Consider the following 15928-nt stretch of genomic DNA (forward strand, 5'->3'; position numbering starts at 1 on the left):
CATTGAAGGCTTCTAGACTGGCCAAATCTCTGCTCTAGCTCTCTGCATCCTGATCCTCCAAAACCTAACAAACTGCCAGGTGGTGGTGGTGGTAGTGGCGGCAGCGGAGGCGGCTCAGGCCTTTAATCCCAGCACTGGGGAGGGAGAGTCACATGGATCTCTGTGAGCTCAAGGCCAGCCTGGCTACAGAGTGAGTTCCAGGAAAGGCACCAAAACTACACAGAGACACCTGTCTCTAAAAACCAAAAAAAAAAACAAAAAAACAAAAAAACAAAAAACCAACAAACCAAGCCTCAAGTACTCCTGACCCCAGACATTCTACTCCACACCATGTCTTTGCCACCATGATGGACTGGAATCCCCAAAGCCCTGAACCAAAATAAATACTTCCTTCCTAAAGTTGCTTCTGCAGATACCCTGGTTACAGCTGAGAAGTAACTAGCACTACACAAAAGCCGCAGCTTTTAAATTCCTGTCCCCAGTGGATGTGGTGTATGAGCAGCAACTTTGGGCAATTTGGAGTTAAATTTGGGAGGCAGAGGCAGGCAGATCTTTGTGAGTTTGAGGCCAGCCTGGTCTACAGAGTTCGTTCCAGGAAAGGTGCAAAGCTACACTGAGAAACCCTATCTCGAAAAACCAAAACAAACAAACAAACAAGTAAATAAATAAATAATAAAAAGTCAAAGGCAGGGAGGAGAGAAAAAGAGCTAGGAAGAGGATTCCCATGACAGGAGGGGTTCTAAACACTGAATACTCTATCTAGTTCTAAAGAAGTTCAATAGTATTTATATTCAGAACTCAGCCTGATAGGCATTCCAAAGTAAAAATAATAATAATAATAAGGGGGGGAGGGACAGGAAGGAAGGAAGGAAGGAAGGACAAACCGATGGACAGAATGATGGACTGCCTGACTGACGGAATATCCTTGGCTCCAAAGAGCATAGTCAAATTAACAATTGAAATTCAGGGTTACAGGTTGTGACACAGGATGATGCACAAGTATGACAATACCCAGCCAGGGAAGCAGGTTTCACAGACAATTGTGAGTTGGCTGAGGACATAGTGGGAGGCGGGGTGAGAGGACAGACATATGGACTAAGACAAGGACTAACATGGAGCAAGCAAGTATTGAAAGGCACCTATAACAGATACTGCCAAATGAGTAAATGCCACAGGTCACACAGATGAAGCAAACTGGTTGTCACAGCATTAAACCACACGACCTTTGGTTCAGGAAGGAAGCCTGGAGGTTAGAACTCTCTCAATTCAACCTTCAATTGTAATGGTGTTTAAAAACTGTACCATCTCACCACAAAACCATTTCAAGAGGTTTCATCATAAGAGTGGGTGACAAAGTAAGAATCAATGTATTTATTTAAACAGATGTTCATTTTCTAAAGCAAGTTTAGCGTACAATTGTTTTATATAAAGAGCTTAAAAATAAGCTAATTATCTAAAAAAAAAGAAAACAAAAAATATCTGAATCATAAACAAATATGATACTTAAGGCATAAGAAGTACTAGCCCACTTCTAGGAATATACCCAAATAAGCATACATACAACATAAGGCACCAACCATATACACAGTGTTCCAGACAGCAGGGCAGAAATCAAGAGTACGTCAACTGTCTAGCAGTGACCACTCTGCTGTTGGAATATTATCTGATGAAACACAATTTGAAAATAACAACAGGATGAAATGTCGTGTCTTTTTTAAAGACACGGGGTTGGGATACAGCTCAGTAGCAGAGTTCTCACCGAGCACCCTCAAGGACCTAAGTTAAAAATAACGTGTGTATTCGTTAATTAGAGTGCTACATGTAAAAATATATTTTATAAAATAAAATGTAAGGCCATGCATGGTGGTTATGCCTTTAATCCCAGCATTCAGGAAGCAGAGAAAGGCAAATCTCAGTGAGTTTGAAGCCAGCCTGGACTACATATTAAATTCCAGACCAACCAGGGATACAGAGTGGGATCCTGTCTCAAAAACAAAACAAACAAAATAAAATTCCAAGACATGAAAAAGTTTATAAAGTAAAAATGTTCACCTCTCAATAGTGAGATGAGAAGTTTATTTCTAGTTTTTTTTTTGTTATTACTGTTGTATAAACTTCTAAGAGTACCCCACTGCTCCCCCTAAGCATTAGAAAACATAAACTTACTTCATCAGAAGCAGAGCGCAGACACTGAACAGCAGCCTGCTTTTTCATCTCCTCTAGTGTTAGATCTGAGCACTTCTTCTTACTCCTTCCCCATTTCTTATAAGCTCCTTTCTCCCAGCCCAAGATGTCATTCTCCTGCAATGAGATTGCACCAGGTTAGATGATTTAAGACTGGAGAATCAGTTTAAGGAACCCTGAACACAACTGCTTACACATACATTTCCTACCAAATACTCAAGATGAGCACTTTAGAACCCAGCGCTCACTGGAGTCTGCTTAGATTATTCATCTTCTCAAGAACCTGACTACTTGCAGTGGTAAGACATGCCAACTTGCAAACAAGTCAACTAATGCTTGTGCATAAACAGCATGTGCATAAACAGAAATGTAACTAAAATGCAATATAAACTCTGTACGATACACGAAATGTCTCCTACAGTTTGTGCTTTTCAGTGAGTATCCAGGCTATGATTAAGGTCTTAGAGCTTATCAATTAAGTGGTTAAAACCTATTTCTCTACCTTACTGTCTAAAGAACGTCCAATAGTTATAAAGCATTTTACAGGGTTTGCTGGTTTATTTACCCTGGCTTATATATGCCAGTACAAAAAAAATCTGAAGACAATTTCAAAAGCAAGAAGGTGGGAGGGGACACCAGCCACTGTACTGCCACTCAGTAAAAACAAGAAAAACTAAGTGTGCCTCAGTTAGTTTTCCCATGTGCTTTTAAAGCATACTTATGAAGTCAGTACATAATTTTGTATCGGACTATTACCCACTTTACAAATTCTTGGCTATACAATAATCCAATGTAAGTTTACTTAACTCTTTCCCTAAAGCAGAAACTTATGGAATTATTCTCCATCACTTTGCTAGTCTGTTTTGCTTGCAAAGTCTTTCATTTGATAAAGTGATTAAAACAGTAGAAAGACAAGATACTAAAAGACTAGACAGGGCAGATAATGACTGAATGAAAGAAGTTACTATTCAGAAGGGCACTGGTCTCAGGAGATAAGAGAAAAGCAAATGAAGGACATGGGATATAGAAGGAAAAGAACCACAACTACAAATTTCAACCATCTTTTTAAGGGCAAAATGCAAACCATCACCTGCCAACCCAATTTTCACTTTGATCTAAAACACAGAAATGATTCTTATGCTGACAAATATGAGTGGAAGCAGATGGCCCCTGTGTGCCTCTCACACTCAGAACCTGTAATAGTCATTTGCTGGCCATGTTTTTAGAACTAATTTTTTGGGTGAGTGATATTATTTCCATTTTCCAAAACAACAACAACAACAAAACAATGCTGTTGGTCAAATAAGAATGATCAGCTTCCATTTAATGACTGTGTTTAGCTGGACTACATCTGAGACCCAACACTTCTTATCTGTGATATCTTCTGGAGACCGACTGTATTCTGTAACAAGATCATAGGCCAGAGCCTTAACAGTGTTGACTCAAAGCTTCTTCAAGACAGAGAAAATGCTCTAAGCTCCTATGGTTCACACTATAATAATAATAATAATAATAATAATAATAATGTGAGGATAAAAAGATGACTCAGTGGTTAAACAGCACTGGTTGCTTTTCTGGAGGACCAGGGTTTGATTCCCAGCACCCACATGACATCTCACAACTCTCTGTAACTCCAGTTCCAGGTGATCCATTACCTTCCTCTGGCCTCTGGGCACAAGAAAGCATGTGGTGCACAGACATACATGCTTGTGTGGAAAACATCCATACACATACAACAAAAAAATTAGGGGGAAAAAAGCATGTAGGAGGGTCACTTGCAAAAAAAGAAATGGATGGAGCTTAGTTTTACCTGGGCTGAAATTACATTCCCTCTTAATGAGCATCCAGACCCTGAAATCTATTATAGCTCAGCAGAGGTGACATGCACTCAGCAGTCTGTATAAACTGTTAACTCACAAGGACATGTGGTCTTTCTGAAGCACAATTTGACAGCATATGTCATTATGCAAACATCTTAAGCATGTACTTTTGATCCAATAAATCTACTTCTGGGAACTCCTGAGGAAATAATCAGTAACATTGTAAAACTTTTGGCCAGGCGGTAGTGGCGCATGCCTTTAATCCCAGCACTCAGGAGGCAGAGCCAGGCAGATCTCTGTGAGTTCGAGGACAGTCTGGTCTACAGATTGAGATCCAGAACAGGCTCCAAAGCTACACAGAGAAAACTTTTGTTTAATTTTGGTATTAGGAATGGAACCAGGGTCTGCACATACTACCCTTTACTTTTAACATTTAGGTTTTTGTTTTGTTTTTGTGTATCCACAAGGCTACCTAACAGGTATCACTATTTAACTTTAAACACTTCCTTCAACCTAAAAAGGAACTCTGTGCCTATGAGTACTTTCCTTCATACATAGCCCTGCCTATGCAGATGCTAACAACGGAGTTATGCAATGCCTGACCTTTGGGTTTAGTCTTCCACTTAGCATGTCTCCAACACTCATCCATGCTGTAATAAAATGGATCAATGTTTCATTCCTGTTTATGAACTAATATTTTATGAATTAATACAAACTGTATAGGCCAAGTGTGTTTTATTTACCCATTTAGCCACAGAAAGATGTTTGAGTTATTTCTATCTTTTGGCTAGCAGCCACACTGCTACAGACACTCAAATACAAGTAAGTCTTGGCATAGACATCAATTTTCAATGCTCTTGGTATAGACAGAAGATGGATGGATGGATGGATGGATGGATGGATGGATGGATGGATGGATAGGTTGGACCACATTTGAACTGTGTTTAATATCTGAAGAATTACTAGACTGTTTTCCAAAGCAGCTGCTATACAACCACATCAGCACCCTACCAGCATCTATAACTGTCTTGTATTCTTTAATGTACCCACCCTCTAATAACAACTGATGCTAAGCCCCTTCCTTTGGACTGAATGTCATCTCCATACTGTCTGTGACAAATGTAGCATGGAGCCTTTCTCAGTGCTGAGATGCAAGAGCTCCTAACCCAACTGCCTGCACATCTTTCAGAATATGACTTGCCTCTTCACCTCCATGATGGTGTTACCTGAAATGCCAAAGATTTTTACTTGTAGTAAGATCTTATTAATTTACATACCCTCTGGATTCTTATTCTTTTGCCTCATATCTAAGCAACCACTGCCTAACCCAAGTTTTTAGCCCTTATATTCAAGTGTCTGGTCCATTGTGAATTAACTTTTCAATATGGTAGGACGCAGAAGTTAAGCTTCATTCTTTATCATAAAAACATAGAATGTTCTGTGAATCTGCATGCCATCCCTGTGTAGGGGTCATGCTAATCTCTGCATTGTTCCAATTGTATTATATGTGCTGCTGAAATGAACATAGCTTCATTCTCTGTTTAGTACCCAGGGGCCCAGGACCATTTGCTGAAAGACTGTTCTTCCTACATTGTTGGAAACCCCCTGACCATAGATGAAAGGGTTAATTTCTGGACTCTTGGTTCCAGCTCACTGACTTTGACTCCCAGTCATAAGCCAGGACTAAACTGTCTTATCAGAGCCTTGTAGGAAAATCTGAAATTGGGAGTAAGTCCTCTGAAGTTGCCATCATTTTGATTGTTGAACTTGGGGCTACTGTGTATCCCATGAGTTTCTCATATAAATTTCAGGATCAGCAGGTCAATCTTTGCAATATAAAGGTGGCCGGGGTTCTGATGATGACTGGAAAGTCTACAGATAAGTCTGGGAAGTACTGCCATTTTAGTCATACCGAGTTTGTTCATCATGAACACATTTTCCCATTTATTCAGGTTTTGAGGTCTTTGCACATTTATCACTTTCATACAGAAGTCTCACACTTCTGCTAAGTGTACTCCTATTATTTTGTTTTTGAAACTATTGTACATGGAACTGTCTTCATTCTTTTAGGGCACCCTCCCCCGCTACACTTCTTCCTCTCCATTTTCTTGTTGTTTTTATAGTACTGAGGATGAACCCAAGACCTCCACAAACTAGGCAAATACTCTACTACTGAAATGTATCCCTAGAACCAACTATTGTCCTTCCCCCCAATATGGATATTCATCCTTTAACACGTATCTCTTTTCAATATGATTATGTAATATCTGACTAGAGGTAGTTTTACTTCTTTCCAGTCTGGATGTTTTTTCTTCTTGACTGTCCTGTTAATGGTCATTCATAAAAAGATGTTATGTATTTTACCTTTGATAATGTCCTCACACAGATACTATCAAATTCTGGCATTAACTAGAAAGCCAGAGTTTACTTAGAAAGTACTTACAAAACTGAATCTTTTCTTGATGGCTGCCTGTTACTACATTGGTGTGCTGTAGAAGCATATGAAGCAGATTAGTATGATTTATGATCCGAGCATCTATCAAAAATTTCACAGCATTATAGGCACACAGAGCTATTTACCCTGAGTTTTAGGTTCAACTCACTGGGAAATATAAAACTTGTAACAAAAGCTACATAAAAAAAAATACAGCACATCATATATACCTTTTGCATTCTATTCTTTCCACTTATTTCAAGAGCTCTCCCACCCTGTACTTTTCTGTTTTGTATAGTATGTATTATAAGTATTAACCAACATTTTATTAAAATCACTGAACTAATCATCAGATTTTTAAAACAGTATAGGATAAAAAGACACAAAATACTTGTATTTTGTACTGAATATAAATGTCCCCCACTACTGAGTTCATGCTGAACTAGCTTGAGGGGAAGTCACTCAGCTGCACGTCCAGAATTAGGGCTGGCCCTTGCTTGGTTTGATTCCAAGCTTCAATGTCCCCGGGCCTTCTCCTCTGCTTCTCTGGCTGCCTCCTCCTTTCAACTTGGGTTTGACCTAGCTCCTAGTAGGGGTAGAGGGGAGTGACCCTGGGCATCAAGTTCTCACATACCATCAAGAACTATGGAGTGTTCATTTCTGACTGGTCTCAGGCCTCTCTTGAGCAGATCCTTGAAGGAGAGCGAGCCCTGCCACTTTGCTTTCAGCCACTGAGGGCCTAAAGTGGGTGTAGTGTATGAGCTAGGGAAAGGGGAACATAGTCTCATTCAGACTCACTGGGCTTCTGTTCTTCAGGAGGTTGTTAACAAGATGTGGGAGGCAGGGGTGGGTGCTTAGCAGCAGACAGCAGTGATACCAGCTGTATTTTAGAATACCATGTTCTTTTTCTTCCTCCAGGTCCCAATCTCCTTTTTGATAGAAGACAGCATGAAGAAGTCAATCAAAATCCTAACCTTATGTCACCTCACCAGGGTGTCTAGAAAAGCAGCTACTAATAAATAAACGGTTGCCTGGGGAGCTCTTCTGCCACATCTGCTTTTGATACTTGATAATTGTGTTCTGCCTTCCAGATTATGGCTTTGAAAAAACATACTTGATCTTATTCAGTGCCAACCAGTCAACTTTTAGTGAAGCATAGATGATAAAAAGATAACAAGTATGCATCAGTGAGCTTTCTGTTGCCGTGACAAATTAAACACACACACACACACACACACACACACACACACACACACACACACCCCTGAGGAAAAACCTGAAAGGGGGAAAGATTATTTTGGCTCACAGTTATAGAGATTTCAGATCATGGTGGGCTGGTTTCATTGTTTTGTTTTTTTTGTCTTTAGAAACAGCATTTCTGTGTGTGGCCCTGGCTGTCCTGGAGCTCGCTCTGTAAAGCCCAGGTTGACCTCAAACTCAATTCTGCCTTAGTGCTGGGATTAAAGGTGTGTGCCATCACTGCCCACCTGGTTCCACTGTTTTCACACTACATGTCAAGGTAGAAAACATGGTAGAAGAACATAGCAATGGGAAGCTTCTTACCTCCTACTGTCTGGGAAGCAGAATAGGAAGAAGAATAAGGGCAACAGAGCAGCAGCCAGGGACAAGATATACCCTCAAAAGCACATCCCATTGACCCCCATGTCATGTAAACAGGCTGGAGAAATGGTTCAATGAGATTAAAAGCCCATTACTGCTCTTCCAAAGGACACGGGTTCTATTCCTAGTAACCACATCAGGTGGCTCACAACCACATATAACTCCAATTCCAGAGGATCTGATGTCTCTAACCTCTTCAGGCTTCTATACTCACAATGCAAATGCAAACACACACACACACACACACACACACACACACACACACACGCACGCACGCACACACGCATGCACGCGATTAAAATTAATTTTTAAAAAATGTAAACAAAGGAGCTACAGACATGATTCAGTTGGTTGAGTTTTGCCTAGCATACAGGAAATCCTGGGTTCAATTACTAGCATAACACAAACTGGGCATGGTGGTACACAATTGTAATCCTAGGTAGAATTGTAAGGTAAAAGCAGGAGAACCAGAAGTTCAAGGTCATTCTTGGTTATACAGTAAACTCAAGGTCAGCCTAAGCTACATAAAACCATGTCTCAAAAAAAAAAACAAAACAAAAAAACAAAACAAAAAAAAAACAACAAAACAAAAAATGCTTCTGGTGTCCTGGACAGAATATGGACCCAAGCTCATGCCATCAGCATTAGTACTGATGCTGCTCTGACTTGTACATTCCTCACATATATTTCTCCTTTTTTAACATTTTCCATTAACATTACATGTTCCTTCCTACAAAGTAATTCCATACCTGATGATTAGTTTTGACTTTTTAAAATAATTTAAGTTTATTTTACATGCATTGGTGTGAAGGTGTCAGATCCCTTGGAAATGGAGTTACAGACAATTGTGAACTCCATGTGGGTGCTGGGAATTGAACTGGGTCCTCTGGAAGAGCAGTGGGTGCTCTTAACCACTGAGCCATCTCTCCATCCTCACGGATAGTTTTAATCATATTTGTTTCTGTCACCTTCACAGGTGGTTGACAACTGCAGGATAGGGGTTAAGAGCACTGGCTGCTCTCTAAGAGGATCCCAATTTGGTTCCCATCACCTACACTGAGTGGCTCACAAACTGCCTGTATCTCCAGCTCAGGGGAATCTAAAATGTCTCCAAGGGCACCTGCACAAACGTGTCTACATACACATAAATAAAACATGATGAAAATAAATTTAACAAAAGCAAGACATTTTTTATTTGACCTTCATCATCCCTCCCTTTGCACCCCCCACACACACACACACATACACACATACACACACAAGCCAAGGTATCCTCTGCCTTACCAGGGCTAAGTAGAAAAGTATTTTTGGTGACTGGGGAGATGCTCAATGGAAAAAGCACTTGCTGTACAAGTATGAGGACCAGAGCTTGGATTCCCACAACCTATGTAAGAAGCTGGCCAGGCATGGCAGCTAATTATAATCTTAGCCCTTGGGAGACAGACATGGAGAATCCCAGAGACAAGCTCACCAGATGCTCAATTGGCATAATCCAGGTTCAATAGCACTGTCACAATAAAAAAAAGTGGAGAGTAGTTAAGGATGTCACAAGCCTCTGTTTGTACTCACACACATTTGAACATGCACATACACAATGCCCCCCGCCCCAAATAGTACTTTATAGCTGTCTATTTGCACATAGATCTTCCTCATAACTCTAGACATAATGTTCTTTCCCCAGCTTTTATCTGTTGTGACTATAAGCAGTAAACCAGGACCTGGAAGGAGGATCAAATTTGGGTGGAGACTCACTGTTTCTCTGATCCCTGATCCCAACTTGTTGCAATGAATAAGAAACCAGAGAACACTTGACCATGTCTGTCAGAGTATATACACTCTTCTTTGACTACATCTACACTTTACTCTGTACAATGCATAGCACTTGGTACATAAATACCTTGCCTTAGGAAATATATTGCTGTTGATTAAATCTTCTAGATTGAGACTCCTAATAAACAACTCTAAGAAATGAGAAGTTAAAGTCTTACTGAAAACAACCCCATCCCCCATGAATTGAAGTAGCTATGAGAAACTGCCTCATTTCTGGAAAGACCATTCTTCCATGTCTGCAGAGAGAACATCTTATGTGCCTCTCAAGAGTCTATTTTACATTTTCTAGAAAGACGGCAATAAAAGGCTGATCCCAAAATAACACATCTGCTAATTATGAGCTTTTTTTTTTTTTGGGGGGGGGGGGGTTGAGACAGGGTTTCTCTGTGTCCCAGAACTTGCTTTGTAGACCAGGGTGGCCTTGAACTCACAGAAATCCATCTGTCTTTGCCTCCCAAGTGTAGGACATCAGTTCAGATTCAAAGTAAAACAAAAGATAAAAATAAACAAATAAAAAAACACAAGACAAACTTTATTTGACCTAGTTCCCAGCTAGAGCAGCAAGCAACCTAAAAGCCAGAAAAGTATAGATGTACCCAGCCCAAGGATGCCAACACCAGCTACAAGAAAACAGGCTCTAGGCAAGTGATGTATGGAAATATTAGGAGCTTCAGAGAAAATCTATATTGTTATTTGCTGGACTCTAGGGCTTTTTTTTTTTTTTCTCTCTCTCTTGTGGGTTTGGAAGGGCAAAGCCAAATTCTTGTCAATAAAAGTCTGTTCCTGCTATTTATGTTAGTAATGATGATTTAAAACAAAATTACTCACAAAATACCACTTTCTCTGGACTAAGAATTTTGAAAAACTACAAGATTTATGTAAAAAAAACTATGTAGTGTACCTAGAGCCCTCTTTTGTGCTTGGGAAAGCACCATCCCTCTGAAGGACAGCCGTCCTTGGAGAGTAAGACTGGATTGGGGGACTTTTCATTTTCCTTGAGAATCAATATTGACTGCTTTCTGACTGTAACCTTAACACCCACATCAAATACAATGTGTGATGACAGACTTGAAAGTGACACACAGTGACATCTGGAGAGTTGTGAGCTTGACAGGACTTCTAAGGGTCCTGATTTGTCTTGTGCACTGTGATTAACATCATTCTTTCAGATGTATACAGTATTTATCTTGGAACATAAGGAAATAGAATAGACATGTGACTAACTTCCCTAACAGTAGAAACCAACATTCAGGGTAGAGGTGTCCAAAGGTGGCAGGTCATAAATATATTCCCAGTGCAGATGAGACACAAAGTCTGTGTCAGAGTGTAAGCAACAAGTAAAGTCTATCAAGTTAACAACTGCACCAGACAGTGATATTCTACTACAATCTTGTTACTGACAGGAATTTTCAAAAATTCCTCATACTACACAATGGTTATTTCTGACTTGGAGTACTTGAAGTCTTAAGAATGTACACCTATGGGACTGGAGAGATGGCTCAGCAGTTAAGAGCACTTGCTGCTCTTGCCAAGAATCCAGGTTCGGTTCCCAGTATCCACATGCTGGCTTACAACTGGGGATCCAAGTTTTTTACCTCCATAGGCACCGGGCACACACATGGTGCCCATCCATCCATACAAGCAAAACACTTACACGCATAAAATTAAAAAAAAAATTAATTCTTAAGAATGTATACATAAACCAGGCTATAGTGGTGCATGCCTTTAATCCCAGCACTAAGGAAGCAGAGCCAGGCAGATCTCTGTGAGTTCGAGGCTAGCCTGGCCTACAGAGCAAGTTCCAGGACAGGTACCAAAACTACACAGAGAAACCCTGTCTTGGAAAAAAAAAAAAAAAGAATGTACACATACAGGGGTTGGTGAGATGGTTCAACAGGTAAAGGTGCCTGCTGTTAAACCTGACAACCTGAGTTCAATGCCTGGAACCTTCAAGGTAGAACAAGAATGAGAATCAACTCCTACAAGTTGTCATCTGGTCTTCACATGAATGCTGTGGTACATGTGTCCCTCCACTTCAAAAATTAATAAAAGTATATACAAATATCAAGTTAGTACTTGATACCTGAGAGGCAGGCCTAAAGGTACACCTGTGAGGGACTGTCTAGATTAAGGCACCTCTGAGAATGTGTGAGGGATTGTCATGATTGAGTTGATATGGGAAGAGCCATCTTAATTATGGGTGGCATCATTCCCAGAGCAGAGTATCCTGGACTGTAGAAAATGGAGGGCAAGCAGAGCACAAGCATGCATATATTCATTACACTCTGGTCTTGACTGGATATAATGAGACCAGTTCTCTTTAGCTCCTGCAACTGTGACTACCCTGCCATTATGAACCATAATCTGGATTTCTGAGCCAAATAAACTTTCTCCCTCAAACTTCTGTTGCAATATTTTACCACAAAAATAGAATGTAACTGGACACAGACACAGCCATCAAATGTCACAAAGCACTTAACACCCATCAATACCTGTTCCTGAAGGTCATAGTCATAGCTGTCATGCAGAAGAAGACTGAGGATATACCGCGAATAAATCATGGCATCAATGCCACATTTCTCGAGCTCTTGTCCCAGCCAGGTTTGCACTGGGCCCAATGCATGAAGCAGAGACATGTCAGAAACAGACACGAAGCCTGGATAAGAACTTGAGGTGCTTTCAGATGGCAAACCATCCACAACAACTGTACAGACAGGGTGCATGAACTTAGGTTGCTGACATTCTTAAAACACAAAGCATTTTCTACAGCGGACGTTCTGTTGGGATCCGGAGAGGATTTCACTCCAACAGGAAGGAGAGGAGCTGGACATGGAGGCTAGGCAGTGACCGCACAGCAGTCAGCTCTCTACAACACAATTTCCCTCTTCAGGCATGACCAGTGAATCAACACCATGATAGCAACACACGTGGAGATGCAATTTTCAACTTTCATTTCCCATTGAGGCCAAATGTCAGTCTCTGGCAGAACCTACAAAAATGAAAAAGAAAGGAATGAGTTACATATAGAAACAAGGCTGTGAGATGACTTTTATCTTTATATATTTATTATTTATTTATTTAAGATTTTACAAGACAGGGTTTCTCTGTGTAGCCCTGGCTGTCCTGAAACTCACTCTGTAGACCAAGCTGGCCTCCACTAGGAGATCCCCTGGCCTCTGCCTCCCAAGTGCTGGAATTACTGGTGTGAGCCACCACTACTCAGTGAGGGTGATTTTTTTAAAAAAGGTATTCTTCCTTTTAAAATGTATCTGGTAACTTGGAACAATACTTTCCTTGTGGAGTATTTGGCATTTTAAACTGAGTGACACTGTAAATTTAAAATTTGGTATCATCTGGAATGAAAACAAGGTGATCTCTGCTTGTGCCCAATGACACTAATGATCAATTCCTATCTCAAGAGCCTGGACTAGTAAAATGTTTACAGCAAATCCGTACTTAAATACAACGGAAACAACAGTTAAACAGTGTCATCCAAACGTTGGTAAAAAAACAATCTTTAAATTTAAATTCACAGGTCACTATTGTGTATTTAGTATGGCTAAAACTGAGGATGGTAATCAGGGAGGTAGTCATAAAACTGGAGGTGAAGCAGACCTGTCTTACAACCACAGGCTGTGCTGTCAGTGCTGCTATGGCCTCTCCTAGCTGGACTTCTGACTCAGTGACAGTCTTTCTTAATGCTATCCCCTAAACACACTTTCAATATGTCCAGTGATGGGTTTCTTTGTTCATCTTTTGGGTTTGGGCTTTTAAATGCAGAGTCTAGCTATGAAGCCTGCTAGGAAATGAAAACAGGGGAAGCAGCATTGATGAACCTAGTATGTTCGTGAACTTCAGCCACCAAGCATGACTCAGAGCAGGATTTTCAGTGAAAGGTGGACATTCCTTACAATGATGTATGCCTGAGTTTCCCAGGTGTCAATAAAATTTATACAATAAATATATAGAAAACAATTCTAAATCCATTCTACAACTAAGCCATTAGACCAATATGTGTTACTGATTGCTACTTTAAAAAATCCTCACTAATATACTGCCTTTATTAAACTATGAAAGGTAATTAAGTTAAAGCAAAGATTTTCTACACTTGTCATCAGCTGATATTTTCCAGCTGACTCTCAAAATTAAAACATTTTCCATAAATCATTTAATTAATAAATGTTTGGTTCCCAGGCAAGATATCAGACAGATCACTAATAAACAATTCAATCCTAGCCCACTTGAAGCAAGCTGACAAGTTACTCAGTGAAAACCAGCCAAGACTGAAGGAACTTGAAACAGCTGAAGGAGAGTGAGAATCCAGGCAGCTTGAACTCACAGAGAGTTGGAGAAAGGTCTGCACAAACATCAAAGACTTGCAATGGTCTGTCCTAGAGTATTTAGCAGAGATCCGTGGGTGTGCCTAAGTAAGGAACTATCCAAGGTCAGCGCTGGGAGCACAGAGGTCCTTCTGCTCACAGATAAGCATTAGGGAAAGCAGGAATGTTAAACACACAGGGTTGTCTTTTCAAAGGGAAAAATGTATAACCTGTTTGCCGATGAAACGGAGGTGGCTAATAGCCTAGGTCAGCAGTTTTCAACTATTCTAAAGCTATGACCCCCCCCCAACCATAAAATTATTTTACTGCTACTTCACAACTGCAATTTTGCTACCATTATGAATCATAATATCTGATATGTGACCCCTGTGAAAGGGTCCTTTGACACTTCCCCCTCTGCCTCCTGTCTAGGTAACCCCTGTGCTATCTGTAGGGCCAGGACATACCTGCCTCCCCAAGCTCCCACAACCAGGATTGGGGGTGGCTAATGGTCTAAATGACCTCTATGGTATCTGTATGACTGAGACCACATCAGATCCTTTTCTCCAAACTGTACTGTACTTAAATATGCCTACAATAACCTGTCCAGTGTCAGACTCTAGATGTTTGAACCAACACTGGCTACTGAGTCATGCTGAGTGGTATTTCCTTCTTGCCTCATGCAGATAGTTACTCTGTCAGCACAGAGGCCCCCACAGCACAGAATGCATCCCTGTAAAGGATGATGAGTCAGTACCTGATCCTCAGCAGCAGCAAGCAGTACCTCCAGCCAGGCCAGGAAACTCACAAACTCAGCAAAGTCTGGTCTTTGTATTTGGGAAGAATTAGCCATGGTCTAAATACTGATCTGGTCCTGACTAATACATCTTTTGCTGGTTTTTGTTTTTGGTTTTGTTTTTTCTTTTTCTGGGGGGCAGGGGTTATGTCTTGAAACAGGATCTCATGTAGATCAGGATGGCCTGGATTTCAACTGATCTTCCAGTCTCCATCTCCTAACCTGGCACCAGCAACATGACTGTCCCCAAACAAATCTTAACAGACCCCAAAGAACCAAACTGCTTTCAGTTAACTTTACTGTGGTTTCAGAACAAAGCCCAGGTATATTTATAGGAATTCAAAAATACCAGGACCTAAGAAGATAAAATTTACTGACAACTATTCAAAATAGGGGACAAAAATAAGAAAAATAAATTCACTTACATAGACTAAAAATGTACATGTACGTACACACACACACACACACACACACACACACACACAAATACACACACACACCTATGTATTTGAATCATTAAATTTCAAAATTGATAGAAATTAAATGAGCAAGACATTCAGGCAACTCCAAGCACATGAAACACGAAGAGAATGACTCAGCACAATAAAATACATCTGTAACCAACAGAAAAATCCTAAAGCAGCCAGAGTAAAACAGAAACATTAAGTATGCAAAGGTACATAGCATCCTGTTCTGGTAGGAAACAGTGTAAGTGAGCAAGTAATGGGGCAAGACTTAAAACACCAAAGCACCCATCAACCTAGTACTCCATACTTACAGAGCTATCTTTTACAGCCAAGGTGAAACAGACTTTTTCAGACATGTGAAAATGGAAGAAACTAACTCCCAACAAACCTGCCCTACATGAAATATGAAAAGTCCTTTAGGCAGAAGTAAAATTATTCCCGCCAAAATGTGAATCCAC

At 40.4% G+C, this 15928-nt stretch overlaps 1 protein-coding gene and 1 non-coding gene across 4 annotated transcripts in view; both read right to left on the minus strand.

Annotated features, from left to right (window-relative positions):
• The window catches only part of Kiaa0232 (KIAA0232 ortholog), a 64027-nt gene that overhangs the window by 29608 nt on the left and 18491 nt on the right, over window positions 1-15928 (minus strand). For all 3 annotated transcript variants that reach the window (XM_036200513.1, XM_036200512.1, XM_036200514.1), the window contains exons 2-3: window positions 12381-12877; window positions 2167-2301 (exon numbers count right to left, since the gene is read on the minus strand). In XM_036200513.1, coding sequence (XP_036056406.1) covers window positions 2167-2301; window positions 12381-12611 — 366 coding nt within the window. In that variant the 5' untranslated portion in view covers window positions 12612-12877. The remainder of the gene's footprint in view (window positions 1-2166; window positions 2302-12380; window positions 12878-15928) is intronic.
• Window positions 5427-5528, minus strand: LOC118592615. The gene has a single exon (XR_004946089.1). It is a non-coding gene; the product is annotated as a U6 spliceosomal RNA (small nuclear RNA).

This window comes from Onychomys torridus, chromosome 10 (genome assembly GCF_903995425.1).
Source record: "Onychomys torridus chromosome 10, mOncTor1.1, whole genome shotgun sequence".
NCBI lineage: Eukaryota > Metazoa > Chordata > Mammalia > Rodentia > Cricetidae > Onychomys > Onychomys torridus.